The 22748-nt window shown below is 38.2% G+C and overlaps 1 protein-coding gene across 1 annotated transcript in view; it reads left to right on the top strand.

Moving 5' to 3' along the window:
- Positions 1-1284: 1284 nt before the first annotated feature.
- Positions 1285-22748, top strand: part of PRIM2 (DNA primase subunit 2) — an 88388-nt gene continuing 66924 nt past the window's right edge. The window contains exons 1-4 of the mRNA XM_071741639.1: positions 1285-1573; positions 2240-2343; positions 2660-2739; positions 9843-9963. Of these exons, the coding sequence (XP_071597740.1) occupies positions 1417-1573; positions 2240-2343; positions 2660-2739; positions 9843-9963 (462 nt within the window). The 5' untranslated portion in view covers positions 1285-1416. The remainder of the gene's footprint in view (positions 1574-2239; positions 2344-2659; positions 2740-9842; positions 9964-22748) is intronic.

The raw sequence follows: 22748 nt of genomic DNA, 5'->3' as shown, positions 1-22748 counted from the left end.
TAGCTCTGCATTATCAGCACTGTTTAGAGCACATTGTTCTAAAGAACAACTTGTCAGGCTAAGCTACTGATTTTAATCACTTTGTGGGTATAAACTGACTGCCAGTTCTGATTTTCCATCCCTTTACACTCTACATTTGTTCCAAGATCATCAACTAACTTTTCTAGTTGAGGAAAATTAGCAAATAAATGGCATTTCAGGGCAGGGACACAAAGCAGGACATAACCACAATGGCAGCAAAATGGTCAACCCAGTGGCAAAAGTGGCAAATTCTGCAGTAATCTTGAGCAAGTGACAAAAATATACAACTGTAGAATGGTGCAGATTTTATGGGGCCTTGGAATTAAAGGAAAGTTCCTCAGTGTTTGAATGCTGTGCTAAATATTTAACTTTCAAATCGGCTTAACAGCATCAAGGAACTAAGTGGTATGGTGGTCCTTGGTTTTGTGTACTGGTATTGGTCAGATTCAGATGACATTCCTGTCACTAAGGTGAACAGGAGACAACAGTAGGTGACTGATGACAAAAGAGTAGTTGTGCCAGCCTTGAGGACAAATTTTGGGTGCTGTGGGAGGACACCTCAGGTAGACCCTGGGGAGCAGTGCAGTGGGTGCCTTGGCCATGGAGGGTTTTGCCCCATGGCTGGGTGGCCAGGCCACTGACAACATGGGCCACCTGATGCTGGCTGTGGCCTGGTTTTACCAATGGACATGGTTGTCCTGCCATGAGGGAGAGAGCTCAAGACTGCTTTGGCACTTGGGGAGCCATTTTACCACGGTGGCATTCAATATTGAGTATTGAGAACAGTGGGAATACCTGTGGGCTGCCAGGCTATGGAAGCGACCACCACCCCAGACACCCACAGCCATCCGCTAGCCTCCCATTAAAACCCATTAAAAAGGTTAAGGGGGAAAAAGAGGACGGGGTGTTTGTTTAATTTAGCGGCAAATATTTTTAGACATCTTCAGTCATGAAAATGACAAGCTGACATCAAGCTAGTTACAGTGTATCACGTGCTGTCAGAAAATCCGGACGAAAGGATCCACTTAATCAGTTTGGGGATGTGAGTACGATGGGACAGGCACCACAAACCTCCCTCCTGGAGGGCAGAATGTGCCGGGAGTCGCCCGCCCGCCCGCCCGCAGCCGGCACCGGCGCCGGCACCTTGCCACTGGGCGCCTTCCGCTGCCACCCCGCCCTCTGCGGGAGGCGTGACCGGGTGGGCGTGACCGAGTGGATGTGACCGGGTGGTACATAATGCGTGGCGGAAGTGGGCGGTGCTGTCGGTGCGCGGGAAACCGGCGGTTTCGGCAAGCGGCCGGCCTTCCTTCCGCCCTCCTCTCCCGCAACCTTCCCCGGTGCGGTCTCCCTTCCGGCTCAGCACCCGTGTCACCCCCAGGCCGGCCGGCGGCGGACATGGAATTCTCCAGCGGGCGAGCAAGGCAGAAGCAGGCGCGGCTGGCGGGGGACCGGCGGGAGCTGTATCCTCACAGCCTGCAGTTCTACCTGGAGCCCCCCACGGAAAGCATCTCTCTGGTGGAGTTTGAGAACCTTGCCATCGATCGCCTGAGGCGTGAGTAGCGTCTCCCCTGCCACCCTGCCACCCTGGGGGCTTTTGATTCTTCCTGTCATGGCTGTGTGTATTTTTGGCGGTCTTAGACGCACTCTTTGCCTCTTATTGACGTGAATTGGCTGCCTGCTCCTGCTGAAATGAACTCCCTTTAAGGAAAACGTGTTGTTTGAGGTGTTTCAGAGGCCTGTGGGTGACCTCCCTAGGAGTGCTTGGTGTATAGCAGTCAGGACTGTGTAGTTTGGGTTTACACTGGTGGGTTTTACGAGCGTGTTTCACTTTCTAGGTGTGGTGACAGAGTTCATGTCTCTCAGTACCACGAGTCAGGTCGTTGGCACTGGGAGCAAGGGTTCCCCTGAACATCACTGAATCCATGCTTTCCATCATTACAGTGGAAATGTGTTCTGAAACTGATTGATTCATCAGGGATCTGTCTCCCTTTCCTTGGTGACTGTATGACTCCCAGAGATAAGCGAGCTGCTCGGGACTTTTGGGCCACACCTTGTACCCTGTATTTTTTACCCCTTTGCTCCCCATACCACTAAAAGCAATTCTTGAGGCCTTAACCCAATTTGTGCATTTCTCAACACTAATAAAAATGCAGTTAGATTTTTTAAATTTCTTTTCAATATGTTGTCTCTAACAGGGGCGTTTTTTTTCTTTCCCCAGTGCTTAAAGTAGTTGAAAGCCTTGGTGTAAGCTGTGCAAGAGGTAGTGAACCATACAATGCGAAGCTGGAGAGTGAGCTAAGGAAGCTTAAGTTTCCCTACAGAGTAAGTAAGAAAAAAACCAAACCCAAAAGCAACCAAACAAATCTCTTAATTACTGCTTACTTACTACTCCTACAATTCAATTTCTTTACATCATTCAAGAATAAGAGTAGAGGTGACGCAATACTATTCCTACAATTCCTATTCTAATTCTGTCATTTAGTCAGAGATGTAGTTTTTCTTTGAGCATATCTTTGAGTGTATATATTGTCTTAAAGATAAGTATTAAATACACTTTTAAACAGCACTGGTAAATTAATTGTGGACTTTTAACCTGGGAGGGATTATTTCTCTGAAATTGTAATAATATGTTCCATAGGCTTTGGCTGAGGATGATTATGAGGCAAGAAGAAAAGATCATATTTCTCATTTCATATTGCGCCTTGCTTACTGCCAGTCGTAAGTACTTTTTTGGGTTATACTTTACTCTTATTATAATCTTAAATGTATACAGATAGTATGTTGCTGTATTATAGACATTGATATTTTTGAGTTGCGTGGCTACTAAATAGGAAAGAAGGCTCAAATACAGGTTTGGAGTTTTTTTGCTGGGATCCTTATTTCAACTGTGATGGAAAAGGATACTCAGGATTAGGATTAAAATTAGTACCCAGATTTTGTGTTAATTAGCATAAATAAGTATAAGGTTTTCAGTTTTACACAGAACATTGATTTGAGTTTCATTACACATATTTTTGAGGTTTAAGCACATCAGTATTAAGTGTTGGGCATTTGCAGTGATTTGATAACTTAACTGTTGCAACTGTTTGAGCTGTTGATTACTGACCAAACCCCCGGCTATGGAAAAGGACTTTCTGAAAGTGAGAGCCTTGTTTCTGGCAAACTAAAAATACTTTCTGAGTTTGAAGCTTTCTCTACTGGCTCTGATTTTCTTCCAAATTCAGTGCTGTGGAAGGCTGCACTGCAGTTTTCCGGGTGTGTGCAGTTTCAAGCACAAAGTGGGTCCTGTCAAGTGCATTGCTTTTGCTTCACTTATAGTTTTTGGATGAAGTCACAGAGGTTGTCAGTACTTTGTCTGTTAGCAGCTTTGTTTTACCTCAGTTTAGCTCCTGACTCCTTGCCGTTGCAGTTCTTGTAATTGAAACTGCCTGATTCTGACTGACAAATATGACAAATATCACAACTGACAAATATGATGTGCCTACTGTTTTAAATTGTGTGCTGGGATAAGAGTTAATTTTCTTCATTGTGGCTGGTATGGGGCTGTGCTTTGGTTTTATGCTGGAAACAGTGTTGGTAAAACAGGGATGTTTTTGTTATTGCTGAGCCGTGCTTAGGCAGAGTCAAGTCTTCTGTTTCTAGCATCAACCCACCAGCAAGTTGGGAGGGGACACATATAAATCTGGGTGAAGACGAGGGACAGTGTAACATTCTAGTTACAGTGTTTGTCCTCCCAGGGAAGGTGTGATGGAGCCCTGCTTTCCTGGAAATGGCTGAACATCCATGTGCCAATGGGAAACAGTGAATGAATTCCTTGTTTTGCTTTGCTTGTGCATGCAGCTTCTGTTTTTTCTATTAAACTGTTCCTTTACCTCAACCAGTCATGGTTTAATGCTGTGCCAGCAATTAACTGAATGACTGATTAAGAGAGATGCTCTCTATTAATCCCCCTCCCCACCCTGTTAAGGAAAGGAGAGAGAATGAGGGAGAGAAACTTAACTACACAGCTTTAATGAAACAGTAATGATAGAAAAGGAAGAATTATAAATATATACAATTACACAGAAAAATGATACCACATTGCCCCCCCCCTTGTCCCCAGTAACTCTCATGTCACCACTGAGCCTGCAGAGCAGTCCTGGGAAAGTCCAGGCTGGACTCCTGGGGTCAGCAGCAGTCGGGACCTGGATGCAGGGACACACAGATTCAGGCTGGTATGGATCAGGACCACAGGCAGAGGAATGGGTGGAATCTTCCCAGGATGCCAAAGCAAATGGGAACAGGAGGACCAGAGAGAAGAGCAAAGGCAAAGGGGCTTGGCCCTGGTGATCCCTCAAATTTATGCTGATTATGACGTGTGGGATGGAATACTCCATTTGGTCATTTTGTTCACCTGTCTTCTTGTCTCCTCCCTAAGGGAGGGTTGCAGGTGTGACCCCTTTACTCCCTTTCTCTTTCTAGAGCATAAGATGTTCCTCAGAACCAAGCAGTGGCTTTGGTTCTGCAGACCACTCTCTAGTTGTAACTATAAGCACCGAGTGCTGTCAGTTCTAGAAGCAGACACTGACTGAGAAACTTGCTGTTAATTTCACCAAGTACAGATTCTTATGAGAGATTTAGCTGAAAGCAAAATTACAAGACAGAAAATTTAGTCTATCCTGGCCCAAACCAAGACACAACCCGTGAGTTTTCTCACTTGTACCTTTCCTATTCTGTTCCCTCATCTGACTGAGAGGGAGTGAGTGCACAGCTGTGCTGGGTGTAGTTGTTGGCTGGGATTAACAATTTGTCATGTGTTAACTCAATTGCACTTTGAGTTGCAATATTGTTTGTTTAAATTAGGTGAGTGTGGTAGAACACATGATACTGTAATAGTTGACATGACTGAAGTGCTGCTCTGTAGGGATACAGATTTGTAAGCACAAACAGGCCAGGAGAGTGAGTGTGAGGGACTGTAAGCCAAGTTATGGAGCTGGAACAGATGGGGTTTTTCGTTGGAATTGATCTTGGGACAGTTGAGAGCTTTGGCCTAAGTGCTGGAGAAGAGACCAAGCTGGCTAACAACATTGTAGGTGCCTGCTACAGACTCTCTGATCAGATTAGGAAGCAGCAGGGGCCTTAAAAGCTTCCAGATCTGGAATTCCAGTGGCATCTGTTTTTGGTTGGTCTGTGAAAAAAGTTTGTGTTGGATTCACAGAAGGCAATACAAGAGGTTAGAAAAAGCCTGAAGGCTAGATATTTGGTTTAGGAGTGGAATTGACTGAACTTTGTCTATTGTGCTAAGAAGGGAGGAGGACATAAGTGAATGACATCAGCTAGCATGCTGAGTGAAAATGTTGCCTCCGTCAGAAATAAACCAAACAGGGGCTTGAATAAACATTTGTCTTTGTCACTCATATGGTATCTCCCCTTCCAATGCCCAGCATCTCTTTCTATAATAGCTTTGGAATGTCCTGGAATGAGTGATAAATGCAGATAACTGGAATGCTTTCTTTTTCTCTATAAACTGTCATTTAAAAGATCATTGTCTTATGTGTGAGATCTGCTTTGAAAAGGTAGACTTAGTGCTTGCTCATAAAATAGAAAATAGTATCTTCAGCATATTGAGGTGACCCTGTACCCAGCATTCTTCATCCTCTCTTCAAAAGCATCTATTTCAGGGGTGAGATGTTTCTGTGCTTTAAAACTGGCATGTTACCCAAAAGTTAAAATAAATACGTAGGCACATAGAATATAATATTTTCTAAGTTTTACCATATGTCACGGTTTAACACTGGCCCAGCAATTAAACCGAGTAACAGACGTGCTCTATTAATCTCTCTCTCCTCCCTGATAAAGAAAGGAGAGAGAATAAGGGAGAGAGACTTATGGGTTGGAAACTAGACTGCACCACTTCAATGAAACAGTAATGATAAATAGGAAAAATTACTAAATATATACAAATATACAGGATAATGGATACCACGTTCTTTCCCCCTCTCCCCCCAATAGCTCTCGCGTCACCACTGAGGCTGTAGGGCAGCCCTGGGAAAGTCCAGGCTGGACTCCTGGAGTCAGCAGCAGTTGGGAACTGGAGGCAGGAACACACAGATAGGGGCTGGCATGGATCAGGACCACAGGCAGATGAACAGACGGGATCCTTCCAGGATGCTGAGTGAAGGAAGGGAAGCAGGAAGGGCAGGCAGCCGGAAGCTGGAAGTGTGGCTTGGCCCTCGTGATGCCTCAAATTTATACTGAGTATGATGTATATGGGATGGAATACTCTGTTTGGTCAATTGTGGCATCTACCTTGTCCATTCCTCCCCAAAGGAGGGCTGCAGGTGGGACCACTTTATTCCTTCTGGAGGGTAAAAGTTTTCATCAGAGCTGAGCAGTGTCCTTGGCTCTGCATACCAGTCTCTAGCAGTAACTATAAACATAGAGTGTTATCAGTCCTAGAAGCAGACACTGTCTGAGAAACTTGCTGTTAATTTCAGCAAGTGCAACTACTTAGCTAAAAGCAAAAGTACAAGACAGAAAATCATCTTTATCCTGGCCCAAACCAGGACACCATACTAGGTCAGAAAAACAAGCTTGGCCCAAATCATTAAGTTAATTGATGGAAGTTACTAAGGTAGGACTATTTAAAAAAGTGTACTAGCTTTAAAAAGTGGAAATTAGCTTGAATTCAGTTCCTGTGGCCTGCCAGGCAATTGTGTTTATAGACTTGTTCTATCTTGATACCGCATTTTCAAGTTTCCAGCTGGCCAACAGTGCCACCCAGGGGTATGAGTTTGCATCAGTTGTCTGGTTTTTTGTTTGTTTTTTTTTTTTTTTTTTCCCTAGTTTGCAACACTTCTAAATTGGATTGTTTTGGTTTGTTTTTTACATGGTCTGAAGTGGCCAGATCCTCCATTCTTGTCAGTTAGATTTGTAATATCAGAATCTCTTGATTTTCCAAGACTTTAAAGCTCATTCTTGTATAAAAATGTTGCTAAGATGCAGTATGTGAAGTCTTGAGGGAAGAAGTCTCATCCATGCCACAAGCATTTCAGACCTCTTGTCATCTCAGTTCTATCTGTCAAGCCCAGAGTATAGAACAGTCTTGTTTCATTCACTTTCATGTAAAACAGAGCTTTAAAGAGAAACTTGAAAGTCACGGGAGCATAATCTTTACTTACTTAAGATGGAAGAAATAGATCTTGTTTCCACTCTGACAGTAAAACTGTCTCTTCTATTCAGGAAACCTTCAAACATGCTTTTAAGTTTTTGTTTGTTTTTTTTTTTTTTCTTTTTTCTGTGTCATTTAACAAAGACATAAATTCTTTCTCAAACTTAGCAAAGACTTTTCTCTACTTCTTGCTATTTTTTCCCTATATGGTAAGTTAGGCTTGTGTGCTAAAATTGCTGCTGCTTACATTGGCTAACATTTGCTTTTGTATATTTCCTATACCCATGTTCCTCTTGCTGTCTACCTTTTGAAAATAAAGCTCTTAAGGAATCTTCTATTGCAGGCTGCCCAGTAAAATAGAGCTCTGTCCCATGCCTAGGCTTTTCACAAGTTAACATTAAGTTGTGGGTAACTGATCTCTAATATTTAACTGTGGAATATGTAGTGGAAGGTATCCTTGCCCATAGTGTGGGGGCTGGAACTAGATTATCTATAAGGTGCCTTCCAACCCAAATCCTTTCATGAATCTGTGATTCTGTAAGTCTTAGGTTCCAGATTTAGGAGCATTTTCCTGTCTTTCTGAAGTACTTCTGTGTTTATGCTTCATAAGAAATACACTGGTCTTTCCTACCACTACTTGGGAGGGTGAAGAGGATTATTTACCACCCCCGTTGCCTGAGTGCTGTTCCCTGGTGTGAAAGAACCTCTTCCTTCATATTATTTTTCTAGTTGGGAATCTACTGATCTGATTTAAATTGTTGAGTATTCTGCACTCATAGAAGTGGTGAAGAAAGAGGATACATTCCTAATGTCTAAGTTTCAACTATCTTCAACAGCAGCTTGGTTAGTAATCTAATGACAGTGATGTTGCTCTTCAGTTACAGTTTTGATAACAAGTATTATTCCTAATATGTGTCTGGAATGAGAGTAAAATTTTTTAAATGTTAATAGTGAGTATAAGATGTGATTGATTTGATTTTAGAAGTGATGTAATTTTTTCCAAAGACAAAAGGAAATAACAGAAATAATACCCTAATGGTGGTGTTCCTAGGATAGTCATTTTTAAAGTATATGCTGGGCATATACAGTAACGTAAGCAGCTTGTCTGCTGATTTGTCAACTGTGGGAAGAATCCAGGTAGGTGTGTGTATTGTATTAAGAGACAGCAATAGTATTTTCTTGTTTTGATAACTGAAGGAGGTAAGTGGGATTACAGACTTTGATCTACTCTGCTGAAGAAAAGCAAGAGCAAGAACTTGGCTGGCCTTCACTGTAACTATACATGCTTGATTTTTTTTTTTTTTTTTTTTTTTTGGCTTAGGAAGAGAAATACAGTATAAAGGAAAAGAGTAAAAGAAAAAGAAAAGAGCACGTTCTAAGATTTCTTCGTTGTCCAAGATTTGATCACAGTAGAACTAGAGAAGATCAGTCATAAAGCCATTAACTTCCATTTTAAGTTGCACAGATTATTAATACATCTCTAGTGCTGAAACCATCCACAGGGTTATATTTTACAAAGCACCTTAACAACCTTTCCATCTGGAATTGGAATTGGAACAGTTTTCTCCAAGCCATTTCTCAAGCAGAGGTTTTGTCCTCAAAACCACAAAAAACTCTCGGAATTCACTGATCCTCTCTGGGAACAGATGGTTAAATGTTGTAAGGAGCTAATATAAGGCTGCAGTGTTTCTGTGCTGTGTTAATTGTTATAGCAGTAGCCCACAGCATAGCTCTCAGAAGGCAGTTTAAAATAATGCCCTGTAATAGTAAGATACAGTATAATCTACATTCTGTACTTACAGGTGGCTTTTGTTACTACTGTTCTGATACCTGCCTGCTGTAGCTTTTGAGGAATGTGCTGATGCCTGGGAATCTGAGTGCTGGGATGTAAAGAGGAATCTGAGCACTTCAGAGTACATAGAGGCTGGATGCAGTGTTGTTTTTCTTTAATGCTGCCTACTGATTCCAGTCCCTGTATTCTTGTTTATTTTCCTACTTGCTCACCTGCAGTTGCTAAACCTCTTTTGCTCTTTTGTCAAGCATTTGATGTTTTATTTGTGTTCTGCACCCAAGTTCATAGCTGTATATTTTCCTTTTGCCTGGTTCCAGGCTATCTTATTGTCAAGCATAGAGCACTGTTAGAGTCTGAGGTGGGTGCATACCCTTTTCTGGAGAAAACGTCTATCTTCAGCTGGAGGTACCCCAAAATTATAACTCATTCACCTCATCAGTTTAATTATGAAGTTAATTGTACAGTGAAAAGATCTTTTGCCATGTTGGAAAAAAAAAAAACCCCAAAACCCTATAATTTAAATACTGAAGGGGGATGTTATCTTCAGTTGATTATTCTTATCTAATCTTATCTAAAACAAATTAAGAATTATGATTACTATTTAAAAGAGACTAACAGCTTTGATTCATGTGGAGCAATTCTTAGTGTTAAGATTATTAGGTTTTTGTGTACTGTCTCTGCACAAGTCTTTTGTGATCGAGTGCTCCTTCCTGAAGGTTTCTTGCCTTCTCTTCCAAGCCTCCTCAGTTTTTTCATCCCATGCCAAAGTTGGCATCACATTTAACATTCTGTTCACTAGAAATGACATCTGGTTTATAAAGGAAGAGAAACTGCATAACCAGAAAACGTATTATGGGGTTTTTGGTTATTTCTTTGCAGTGAGGATCTCAGGCGCTGGTTTCTTCAACAAGAAATGGATCTCTTGCGGTATCGCTTCAACCAGCTAAATGATGCTTTAAGACAAAAATTCCTGGAGTATGTCAACCTATCATTTGAAGTTGTAAGTATGCTACTTTCTGTACTTGTGTTATGTTGCATGTGCCTCCTGTTTTTTAAAATAAGATACTTTTAGTGCTGCTTTTTAAAAAATAAAAATGCAGTTATGCCTTTAAAAAAACCAACCCCATGGAACCTCTGAACTTGGAAAATAGTATGAATGTCACAGCAATGAGGATTAAGTGATGTAATTTTGTGCTGCAACATGAGAAGCTTGGTTTGCTTCAGTCAACCAACACTTATTGCAAAAATCTGTAATTACAAAGGTAAGTTAACAATGTTTCTGAAAGCTGGTAGGAGGTATTTTTCAATCAAGATCCTGCATGGGTTAGATGTAATGCATCTTCTTCTGATATGGCATTGGTATATTTCATTTCTCCATTAGAGCAAATAACACTGAGGGTAGTATTACCTACTTTCTTTTATATGCCAGTGATGGATTGTGTGATAATTCACCTTAAAGGTTTCAGTGATAAGAAAGCAGTGGCTATATTTATTTCTAAGTTGAAGTGTGTGCAATCAATTCTCTAGCACCTTTGCAATCTACTACTTTCAAGATGCTGGCTCTTGCTAAGGTAACCAAAGCATTTAATGAGTACTTCCATCTAGAAAACTATGTGAAAATAAAAGACATACTCCAATAGTTGGAGTATGAAAATACAGTCTGGATTGCTCAAGAATGCAACTCACTGTGGGTTAAAAAAAAAATAAGCTTCTGCTTTGGAAGTGTATTTTTAACAGTTGTATGTTTGTGCATGATAAAATAATTGTTTCTTTGTGAACATTATGTGAGTTACTGAAGTCATAGGTGTGTAACCAAAGCTATGATTTTATTTAAATAGAACACCACAAGCTGGTATTAGGTACAGTAGTTAAAAAAATTGCTTACTGTTTTAAAGGATTTATATGTAATTTTAAAATAAATGGTGTACAATTATAACATTTTTATTGTTACATGGACATATGTAAATTGTACTCTTAATTTTATAGACCATTTGATTTTTGCCCATTAAGTACATACTATAGAGAATGCACAATATAGGTTGTGTCCAAAATTCTGAAAATATTCCACAGATGTTGCTTTCTCATTAGAACTTAGATTTGAAGTGTTTTTCCCCTTTTCACTTACTCATTCTAGTGCTTTACCAGCTTAATGAAAAACCTTGAAAACACCAAACCTGTGTAGACAAACTAGTGGTATTTGTGAGATGTATTCAGGATATTACAAATGAGTTCCTGCTATTATGTACTGCTTGAGTGAGTGGATTAAAGGAAAACGTCTGTTGCAGTTTCTGCATAAATTTTGCATTGCATCTATTAGCTGTTTCATTAGAAAGCTTCAGCTTTGCCTGAAGCCCTGAGAGTAAAAAATCAGTAAAAATAATGTACAATAATTTTACTGAAAAAAACCTTTCTTTTAAAATACTATTTAGTTAGAAGAACTTCAATATTTTAAAGTCTGTGAATGCTGTGCATTATGTATTGCTTGATTGAAAGAGCTGCCACTAGTGCATGTTGGTGATGCAAGATGAATTGTGTAGTGTTGAGAATGAATTTGTCCATCTAAGCAGTAACACAAGGGCTTTCCTGGGTCTTTGAGAGACTAATAAAAATGTCATTCCTTGGTTCAACAGACCTTTTGGGTGAAGTGTGTTTGTGAAGCTGTATTTCCTTTGCTTATTCCCCAGTCTCATACTGTGCTGTCACAGTTTCAGCATTCAGACTGGTGAGAATGTTTGCAGGTTGCTGGAAATAGCTGAGAGTGTGGCTTTGCATATGCCTTTAATATGTCAAAATGATTAAGAAGGTATTACTTCCTTAGGCCTGTTAAGGCACCAAAGTATCATTTCATTGAAAATCTACTGCAAGTTTTACTTTCTCTCCTTCCAATTCCAGGAGGAATTTAAGCAAAACTAATCCCTCCTTGCACTATCATGTATAAAACATTTGAATATTACTAAGGAATTCCTTATGTATCTAAAACAGGTTGAACACTGTGGTGTGATGTAAGGGCCACTAAAATATAAGGCAACATTCTTTTTCTTAATTTTGTCTGTAAAAGGATTTGAAAGCGAAAGTAAGATGAGATGTCCTCTTTATATTTCTCGGTTAGAAGTTACAATATTATCATGCCTTACTGGGCATAAAACAAGGTGGGAATCGAACTTTGTGCTCCATGCATTAGAAAAAGGGATGGTCTTCAGGAGTTATGATAATACAGTTCAGTTTTTGTGTTGGCAAATGGCTGGAAATTCTACTGTGGGATTTTAATTACTTAAGATGTCCTAAGAAAGTTACCTTTGAATAAATATAACTAAGATGGGTGCATTGCATTTTTTTTAGATGGTGGTCATACATTTCAGAATTGTAACCTGAGATAGGCCAGTGCTGCTGAAGTTCAGACCTTGGTGGAGCCTGGTGTAGCTATGTCTCCAGTTAACAGTTCTAAGAACCCCATCAGAAGCAGTTTGTGGCATTTAATAAAAGAACTGGCCAACTTTTTTGTGGGGAAGAGAAATAAGTGGATCATCTTGTACAGTTTTGTCACAGTTGTCTTCATTTACAGTACCCACAAAGTGAACTAAAGACTGAGAATGCAATTATGGTTACTTCTCTCCTTTCCATGTTTGCTTAAGTTTCTGAGAAAGTGAGACATGTATTCATGTTATTTTTGCAGGGGTTTTGCAGACTAATAACTGAGATTTCTTGAACTGTGGATTGAGAATTGCTGCTTTATAGAATTAAGAAGTCTTTAGTCACTAAGGGATAAAAGATATTCTTTAAGGACTCTAGTGCAAAAGATTTTATTTAGCAGCCTTTTGGTGAGAATGAAATTGTTAACAACTAGAGGGAAAAATACAGACTTTTTAAATTTTTTATGTGACAGCTGCAGAGAGTTTGAAATTAAAGGAGTTGCGATCTCATGATTAAAGAGAATTTTAATCAAAGAACAAGAGCTTTCTGAATCTAAAAATAGAAATGAAATTTAATGAAAATTAATGTTTTGACTTATAGTAGAGTTTTTTATATCCTTAAGCTAACATTTATATTGCTGATGGAGTAAAATACATAGGAAAGGGCTTATTAAGTTGAGTAAATACTTGCTTTGGGGAGTTTTACCTTATAAAAATGCCCTTTGCTTTCAAAAGGCAGGCTATAAACTATTCAAAGTATTCAGATTAAAGATGATTACTTCAGTTCAATGAATTTGTGTTTCAAAATTTGATACTTCAATTTTTAAACAATATTTGTAAAAATAAGCTCTACACTTAGATATATAGATAAATATGAAAATTTGAAGCTTGTGTAAGTTGTTTCATGAAATGTTTTTACAAAGCTGTCACTAGATTAATTTAGTCAATCTATTTTATTCCTGTGAGAAGCCTCTGGAATGTGGACCTTTAGAAAAAAAATGGAAATTTGCTTTGAATTCGTATTTGAGGCACTGTTTTAAAATATGTTTTTTAACTGCTAACAGGTAGATTGTATTTTAGTCACTTTCAGGAGATAGGTTTGGTCAATCTGCTTGCTGGCAAGCATGGAGGGTGCCTGGATTTGTGCTGCTCAGCCTGCTGGAAAGTTAGTTTGGAGCTCAAAATTTTACAGTACTCTGGAATATTAGTATTTTTATTTTCCTGCCAGTTTATGCCAACAAGGGCAAGAGATAGAGCTTGTGGTATTGAATAAAATGACAAGAAAGAACCAGGGTAGAAGGAAAGCAAGACTAAAAATGGGGGAGCATGTGTGATGGACCTCATTCTCTCTCTCTCTCTCGCCTCTGTTTTTGTAGTTATGAGTGGTAAATTGTAACTGTACCATGACATGAAATGACAGCCTCATGAATGTAAGGGTTTTGATTGTTGCAAATTCTGTCTTTTTAAAAATTATTTACACTGTTATTTTAAACTCTCATGTGGATGTTTGTAGTCTGTAACTGAGACTGGTCCCCTACTGAAGCCTTTGACAACTGATGTTCTTCTAGTTAGTTGTAAATGACAGGGGGTGAAAAGTTACATAGATGGCAGTGGTCTTTTCCTGTTGTCTAAACCTGGCTGTATTAGGTTGGGTGAGATGAGGTTGTTGGGTCACCAGTGGCAAGGACCAAGGTTGTGCCCAAGAACAGAGACTGATAAGAATTTAAAATTTTAGTATTGTTACTTCTCAGTTGGAAAGTTCAGTATCTCAACTCTGAGAAGGTGCATTTGACTAACTCTGCTTTTTGGCCAGAGTTTGAGACAGTAGTGAAAATATTTTCTTTTCATTCCTTTTGGCTAAAGCCTTCTATGTAGCATTATGAGTGTCAGGTTCCTAATGAGAACACTAAACCTCAACGTTAATGAAGTGCTGTTTTGCCTGGAAAAAGTACAAAAATAATACAGACTGATATACTTTGTAGTATCTGAGACTGGTTGTCTTAACATTTCCATTATATTTTCTAATTTATTTTCTGAGCAGCTTTAGAGCTTTCGGTATTATACTAGAAAAGAAAATAATTAAAATTTGTGCTGTTCAGACACTTTTTACTTTCAGTTATTTTTTAAAAAAATAGATTCAATTTTGATGATTACTTAGATCTTATCAGTAATTTGTACACATTTCGTGAATAGCTTCCCCCTCAAAATTATTGTATTGAAAACTTGAAAAAATCTGAATTTTATCCTGTGTTTTCTCTGAAATAAATTGTTTGAAGCATTGAATCAATGGTGATGCTTACAGTATAGCCTTCTTTCCAATAAATAGAAAGACACTGAAGATATTTAACTTTGAAATTCTACCTTTGACAGTAGTTAGAATTTTGGGGGGCACACAGAAGTGGTTTGTATATAGACACACTTGCTGTGATACATTATTTGGTTCAAATCCCTTCCACGTGTTTCCGTGGGAAGGGTCAGGCTGGGCCTCGGAGCAGCATTTGTTACCTGATGCTTTTACAATAATAACGCTTAGGAAATAATGTTTTGTTTAAATTCTATTGTAAATACTTACTAGCTCATCTAAAATGTACTTTTCTTAAAGCAAAGTCGTCTAGTAGATTGGTAGTTGTGAGTTTTTTCTCTTGATAGTACCTGTTCCCTGGGAAAAAGGCTATTTCATTAGCACTTGCTTCATGTTGGTTAAAATCCTCCTGTCTTGCAGTAATATCGGTTTGGCTTAGAGCATAGGACTTAAAATGTACACTTGCTAACCTTCCTGTTTAGTGATTCTTCATTTCCTTGTAAAGAACAAATACTTATTAATCTGTTCCCTGTTTCTACAGCTTGCTTATTTCTAATCTATATTTTGAGTATTTCCCCCTGGGATACGGGATGGTTTTCTATCACAATAACATAAGATTGAGTGGTTCTGGAGGTTTCCCAGAATTACTTCAGTGTAATTTATGCTTCATGTCCTTTAAAAACAAAAAAAAAATTAAAGAAAAAAAAAAAAGTTTTAAAGGGACAGTGCTGTCATTATCCAGATAAACATTGAAGCTTTTTGTGTATGGCATGTAATTTTCAGCTGCCAAGGCACATTAAATAGTCTTTGTGCAAAGTCAGTCACACAGGGAGCACAGGAAATCCTTAAGCATCAATCAGAAGAGGTAAATGCTGACATTTAAGGTGACAGAGCCCATCAAAGAGAATATGCAAACACAGGTGTGCATTTGAGATTTACATTAATTTAGGAGATTAAAGCATTAAAATCTTACTATAAATGAGTAATTACAGCAATGATGCCTGACAGTTTCTGGCAGTAAAAGCCACTAATAGAGATTTAAAAGATATTTGAAGGGAAATACAGTGAATATTTAAATATTACAGTCACTGAAGAAAATACTTTAATCTTCAACTAAGTTCTTCAGTGTAGGAAGGAATTATATAAAGTAAATGGTTTTACAGGTAAGTAACTTAGGCTTTCTAGTTAAAGTAATTTTTCTTTCTTGGCATGAGCTCTGGCCATCTGAAGTTTTCCTTTGTTTAAGTTAGGAGACCCTGATTTTTATTTCTGCCAGACTGTGATACAGGACCTATTTGGATTCAGTTGATGTCATGCCCAGACCCTATCTTGTGGTGCAGCTTTATCAGTGAGTTTGGTTGTCTGTGTGGTTTTCTACTTGCTGTGCTATGTATGCACCCCCTCAGTTGTCCTGTTGTTCCTACCCTGACCTTTTTCATGTCCTTTTTTCTTTTTTCCTTGTAGCTGCTTATTCATGATCATATCATAAGTCCTTGAAAAATTACCATACTCAACTTTTTTATTATGAGTGCTTTTAGACCTTTACAGTCTGAAAGAAATCCTAGTTTACTGAGGTGATGTTCTTATAGCCTTTTTGATATAGCAGCAGTTATGATAAATACTGATTATGTGTTACTGAAAAGCTTTCAGTGCATCTGTAGATTTGAGAAAAACTTCAAGGTACCTGGTTCATTGGTGTTTCTAGAAATTCTTGAATTTGAGTGTTGATTTTTCTGTTGTTCGTATACTTGGTGTTACAGAACCTAACAGTGAGGAAATAGTTAATCATGATGAGGATGATAACCTGAAGCCATAAAAGTAGAATAAATTCATTCTTCCCTTCACTCTGTATTCTACTTATCTTTTTCTTGCCCTTCAAGGCTGTTTCTATGTGTGTCACATTGCACAGTAACTCCTAGATCTTAGGCTTAATTTTTGCATGCTTCTGAAATACACATCACAGTCTGCTTCAGTGACACTGATAATGTGTTTAGGCTGTTTATAATCTTTCTTTTTGACAGGATTTAAATTTTGAAGAAAATGTAACAATTTACTGTGTCCCCAGCCTCATGGTATTTAATTACGTAATCTTCTCCTATTCTAAAATGCAAGTTAGTAATGAAAATACTAAATTTTAGTTTAAATATTTGTGTTACTTGTCTTAATATGTCCTATTTTGAGGTTAAATTCTTCCATGCATGTCTTTTCTAATTGGTTTTGTACTCAGGTTATAGGAGATTCAGAGGAACTGTGTGGTCATTTTCTCATGACTTAAAGGCTTTTGACACAGTAAAACCTGCTTTTTTCCCTGTCTCCGAGGTCTGTTGCAGTGGCATCAAGGCAATCAGACTGGCTTGACAAAATTTGTCTTTGGACAGGTCCGTGTGGGCTGTTACATGTCTTCTGTGGTTCTTTTCCTCAATGCTATCAGATGCTTTGACTTGCTGCTGTACCTTTCCAGGAATTTAACTTGATATCCTGGATTGTGGAGTGGAATAGAATAAAAAGTTTTGTCCTAAGTTTATTTTTCAGTGATGTTCTGGCCATCATCTTGACTGTTCCCATTTCCTGTGACCCTCCCTTTATCTTATCTTCAGCCTGTGTACTCCTTGAAATGGTCACATTTCCTCTTCATTGCTTCCACGAAGAATGCAAATTAACAGTTATTATCATGTCTTTATCTGTGGTATAAGGATTAAGTATAGTTGAATTTAGATTCCCTGCAATGCTTCTATTCTGTTATCTTTCTGCAGAGTGCAGCACAAATAAACTTCAAAGTGTAGTATATTTCTTTTTTAATACATCTTTCTGCGTTGCTGTTTCCACAGAGCATAAAAAAAATTCCTGTTTTAAATTATCTTAGAACTTCTGCATCTCTGAAGAGCCTCTTGAAATTTAAAAAAATATTATGGCTTTTTCATAACTTCTAGGTTAGCTGCCTTATTTTTGGGTAACTGCCAGTTGTTGCAACATTAACCATCTCATTTTTTTAAATGCTGTTCTAAAAATGCATTGATAAAATGCTTTGGATCATAGAAATGGGGAAGGAACAGCAGATGGAAATAGTCAGCTGGGGGAGCTAACGCTCTGTAGTGCATTTGCCAGCACTGGAGAGGAAAGAATAAGAACTGAAAAATAAATGGAAAAAGCAAAGTGCGTTAGTGTTAGAGTTGGGTTTTTTTTTTTTTTCTGTAGTAGCTCTTTGATGTTGCAGTTGAAATGCTTTTTTAGCAGCTTCAAGCAGTAGAAATTAAAGTTCTTTAATTTCTTTTTTTATGATCAGAGCACTCCTAGGAGAGACTTTCTGATATCACTATTATGCTTTCTTCAGAAGCATTTATCTCAGTAGTGGGGCAGTTGTATAAATATTTGTAGTTTTGCTTCTTGAAAAAAAGTTTTATTGCTGCCATTCTTGGATATGGAAGACCTAAAGTAAAATTTGGATTAATGAGAATGGGGCTACTTTGTATCCATGGTAAGGACAGATACAGGTGAAAGAAGATGGTCAACATTGTGTCTAGTCACTAAAAAGCTGTGACTATAATTACCCATTTGATATCAGGTGTATAAAGCAAAATGCTTTTCTGATCAAGTTTATGGGTTTGTGTTTCAGTGGCATCAAACACTATTTCTTCTTTTCCCTGACAGCATAGAGAAAAATGCTTAAAAGGGGGAGCTGTCTAGAGACTAATTTTACTATGTGGAAACTTATGCCAAGCTAAAAAGTAACTATGTCCAAGTAAGGTGCAGCTTGCATTTTCAGAGGAAATGGTTCTGAATTTTACCTTAGTTTCTCACTGCTTGCATTTTACATTTGTTCTTTTGCTTGAAAACCAGTGTTGCACAGGTGGCAGGAAAGGTCAGATGTGTTGCATGTCTAAGTGGGAAATGGTGCCTTATTGCCACACAAGGAAGCTTGCTTGTTCTGTTCCTTAGCTCAATTCTTAAAATCGTAATAGAAACAAAGTTGTATGTGGAAAGGCTTAGGAATAGGCTTTGTTTTGTCTAAATGTGGGGGTTTGTTAAATAAGACAGTGAAACTTGAAAAATTAGCACTTTATAAAAGGCAACAAGTTACTCTCATCCTAAATTACATAATTTCAAAGGAAGTAATAAATTCCTCAGTTCAACCATTCCTGTTTCAAAAGTGAAACCAAGCGGCAGCTTTGTCATAGACTGGACTGTTCCTTTCTTAAAATTTTTTTTTGTTCCAGATGAAAGAAGCCAACCCATTGATATCTTAAGTTCATGGCTACCCCTTGTAGCAGACTGAAGTTTTTTGTATTAGGGGAAGAAGATCCTAGGGCCACCTCTTTCATCAGAAGCATTAGCAGTGTGGGAATCCATTCCAAGCAGTACTCAGTACTCCAGGTCATTGTTCTGCAGTCTGAGGACTTGGTAGGCCATTACAATTTGCCAAATAATGAGTTTTGCAAAACAGTCTTAGTGTCAGCCAGGCCAAATAATTGTGTAGATTTCAAAGCAACCTGAGTATTCTAGTGAGCTAACATGGTGAGGAATGGGTAGATGGGGTAAGGTTTGATTCAAATATTTTGGCTAAAATTGTAGTATGCTCTTACAGACTTTTAAAATAAAGCTTGATTTTCAGGAGAATATGCACATACCTCATAAATCCGAGAGGGAGAAGTGTTGGAGGGTAAAACATGCTTTTTTTTTTTTTTTTTTTTTTTTGTGCTGGCAGGATGGATGGTTCTTTATTTACCCTTCTCTAGTGAATCCTTGAACTATAAACACGACTTTGATATTAGTTATGGAGAAAACCCTAGCATTTTGCTGCAGTAATTCTAATTGCATGTATTTATTTGCACATATGGTGTTGGTAATGTTCTATAAAATTGTGGAATTAAGTAATAAATGTGATTGAAGAATATATAACTACTGGAAATGTCCCTTTTCACCTTCATAAACATAATGAACAACAGTTTGTGAATGATGCAAAATGCTAATTTAAAGTTTTAATTTGGTAATCATCATGGTTAGATTAGAAACAGATGCTGATTATCTGCAGAAATCTAAGTGGACCCTAAGAAGATAGCTTTTATTGCTTGAAACTGGTTTGTGAAACTGAAGTCAAACTAAATCACAAACTGTACAGTTACTTTTACCCCCTTTAGTTCATCGGAGCGCTATGATTCCTATTAAATAGCTTTGTGTGATTAATAACTTGAATTAAATAGGACCTTGAGAGTCCCCTTTAAGGTTGTATCCTTCTGTATGTGGTACTTACATCTATGTTCGTTCAGGTTTGAAGTACATTATCATCTTTCTTTAAAAGAAAAATTGCAAAAAAGGCTTCAATGAAAATGAGGTGATGAATAAAACATTATTCTTCCTAACCTACCTGAAAACAACCAGACATTATTTGGAATACAGACTGAATACTGACGTAGATGTTCTGTTGTAACCTTGGATTTCTAAAGTAATAGGAAATGGCAGCTCTATCATAAATGCAGTGGAGAATAAGTGTCTTCTGCACATTGTTCTTCACATTATGATAGAAGAGGTGGGAAGGGAACCTGCACTGCTTGTATGATAATGTTTTCTAGCATGCTCACACTTGACTGCCATTTATCTAATGGCTTGGAAATGATGAAAGAGTTAAAAGTCCTAACCTGATCCTTTTAGATTTCTGGTTCCTAGCAATCCATAATTTTGGAAGAAACTTATTACAGACAAGAAGAGTGATGTCATCAAATGCCCTTTCTTTTTCTATATATATTTTAGACATTCTTTTGGGCCATAGAGGAAGAGAAAATCAGGAAATCTAAACTGCATTTTTAAAAGCTATATCCATATGGTATTCAAGAAAGAAGTTCTTTGGGTAATCAAGGTATTCAGCTCAGGTTCTTTTGTAATGATTTAGGTTAAATTTGTTTCAAAATGAGCTTATTCCTCACATAGTAGTGAATGCAGTAATTTTGGAAATGTTTATATTGTTCCTTAGTACCCAGCATTAAGGCTGATAGGCTGATAGAATAGTTTATGCAGGATGTAATTACACTGCAAGTAGAATTTACAAGCTTCTGTTTTGGACATAACCTTCATAGAATGGTCTGCAAATACTGAAGTACTCTTCTTTTTTTTTTTTTTTTTTTAAATTGACATTAGCATCCTGATTTGTAAATGGAAGAAAACTTATGGAATGTTTTGGGTTGAAATCTGTAGTAGTTTGTTCAGCTTACTTTTTATGGGTTTACTTTTAGGGAAATATTTGTCAGGAATGTGGAAAACAGGACTTGTGTCGCAGTACTTGGCAGTGGTGATGCCGCATCTCAAGTACTGTGTGCAGTTCTGGGCCCCTCACTACAAGAAGGACATTGAAGTGCTGGAAGGTGTCTAGAAAAGGGCAAAGAAGTGATGAAGGATCCAGAGCACAAGTCTTACAAGGAACAGCTGAAGGAATTGGGTTGGTTTTGTCTAGAAAAGAGGAGGCTCAGGGCAGAGCCCTGTCACTCTACTGTTACCTGAAAGGAGATTGTAGCGAGATGGCAATTGATCTCCTCTCCCAAATTGCTCGTGATAAAATGAGAGGAAATGGCCTCAAGTTGTGCCTGAGGAACTGACAGATTGTTACTGGTAAAAATATCTTTACTGAAAGAGTGGTCAAGCACTGGAACAGACTGCTCAGGGAAGTAGTAGAGTCATCATTCCTAGAGGTCTTCTACATGTGGCACTTCAGGACGTGGTTTAGTTGGTGTGGTGGTGTTGGGTTAACGATTGGACTTCATGATCATAGAGGTCTTTTCCAACCATAATGATTCCATGATCCTGCAATTGTAATGGAGAAGTTTGACTAGGAAATGATTGTTTTGTGTTCATACTTAAAATTGCAATATAGGTCAGTCTTGAGAGAGTAATGCCATCTCTTTTGGAGAAGGACATTGTGCCATTTGAGTACCAGCTGATCGGTGACTAAAACCAGTTTTTATAAAGTTCACTTTCTAAGGACATCTATGTCGTGTGCATGTAAATATCTGAAGATGAGACTTGGGAAGGGAAAGGACTTGGGCTCTGAGTTCTTGTTTCTAAATCTCCCAGTGAGGAACAACAAATTAAGTGATTGTGCATGCATGTTAGTGCAATGTGTGCTTGCATCTTTGTATCTTCATTAAAACAGAGAAGGGATATATAAAATTTATTTTCAAGTTTTTGGACTGCCTCACTGCCAGTGTTTGTTTAACCAAGCCTTACGTATTAAATTATTCATATTTTAATCTAAATTTATGTGTCTTTGTGTTTCCAGGATAATTCTGTGATTAAGAATCAATGAATAAACTGCACATAGAAAGCAAGAAAACTAGAAATAATGCAACTTGTATCAAATCGTTGCTTCCTTTCTTTCCTCTCATGTCTTCCCTTTTCTAAGTCTCAAAAACTTCCAGTGAAGTGTCCAATTGTTTCAAGCTACAATGTGTGACCCACTGTCACTGGAAAAGGAAGATCCTTTTCCTGGTATTATGCTTATGCATAGTCTGACTTGGCGATGAGGAGTTTCAGCTTATTAAAGTGGCAAAAAACTAACTTGGCAAATCTAGTGAATTTTTTTTTTGTGAGGTGAGTTGTATCAGTTCAGGACGGAGGGTCAGATGGCACCTTCAGAAGAGTCTTTTTTTTTTCCTTTTTATTTTTTTCCTAAATTCTTTTGAACATCACAATATTTTATCTGGTGAACATCATTAAGTACTGACAGAAGCAATCCGTGTATCTTTCTCATCTTGATTAGAATCCCAGAGGCCGTATTTCATTGTGTCCATTTTTTTAATGATTACCAAAACATGTCCTTGAAGGTGCCTTTTTAGAGATGAAAATATTAAATGTATGAACCATAGTATTCTTATTAACATAATGAAACAACCCACCCAACAACCCCTCTCAAAAGCTTTTACAGGTCCCATGAACCAAGAAAAATGGGGATGCATGTTTCATGATACTCTGTATACAGAGGTAGAGGCATGACCTAACTGAAAACTCAAGAGTCTGAATTTGGAACTTACTTTCACTGCATTGCATCTTCAGTCAATTTTACACAGGTTTATGTGAAAATGGTGAAAT

The sequence above is a fragment of the Heliangelus exortis genome, chromosome 3 (assembly GCF_036169615.1).
Source record: "Heliangelus exortis chromosome 3, bHelExo1.hap1, whole genome shotgun sequence".
Lineage (NCBI taxonomy): Eukaryota > Metazoa > Chordata > Aves > Apodiformes > Trochilidae > Heliangelus > Heliangelus exortis.
This window is presented reverse-complemented; position numbering and strand designations above follow the sequence as displayed.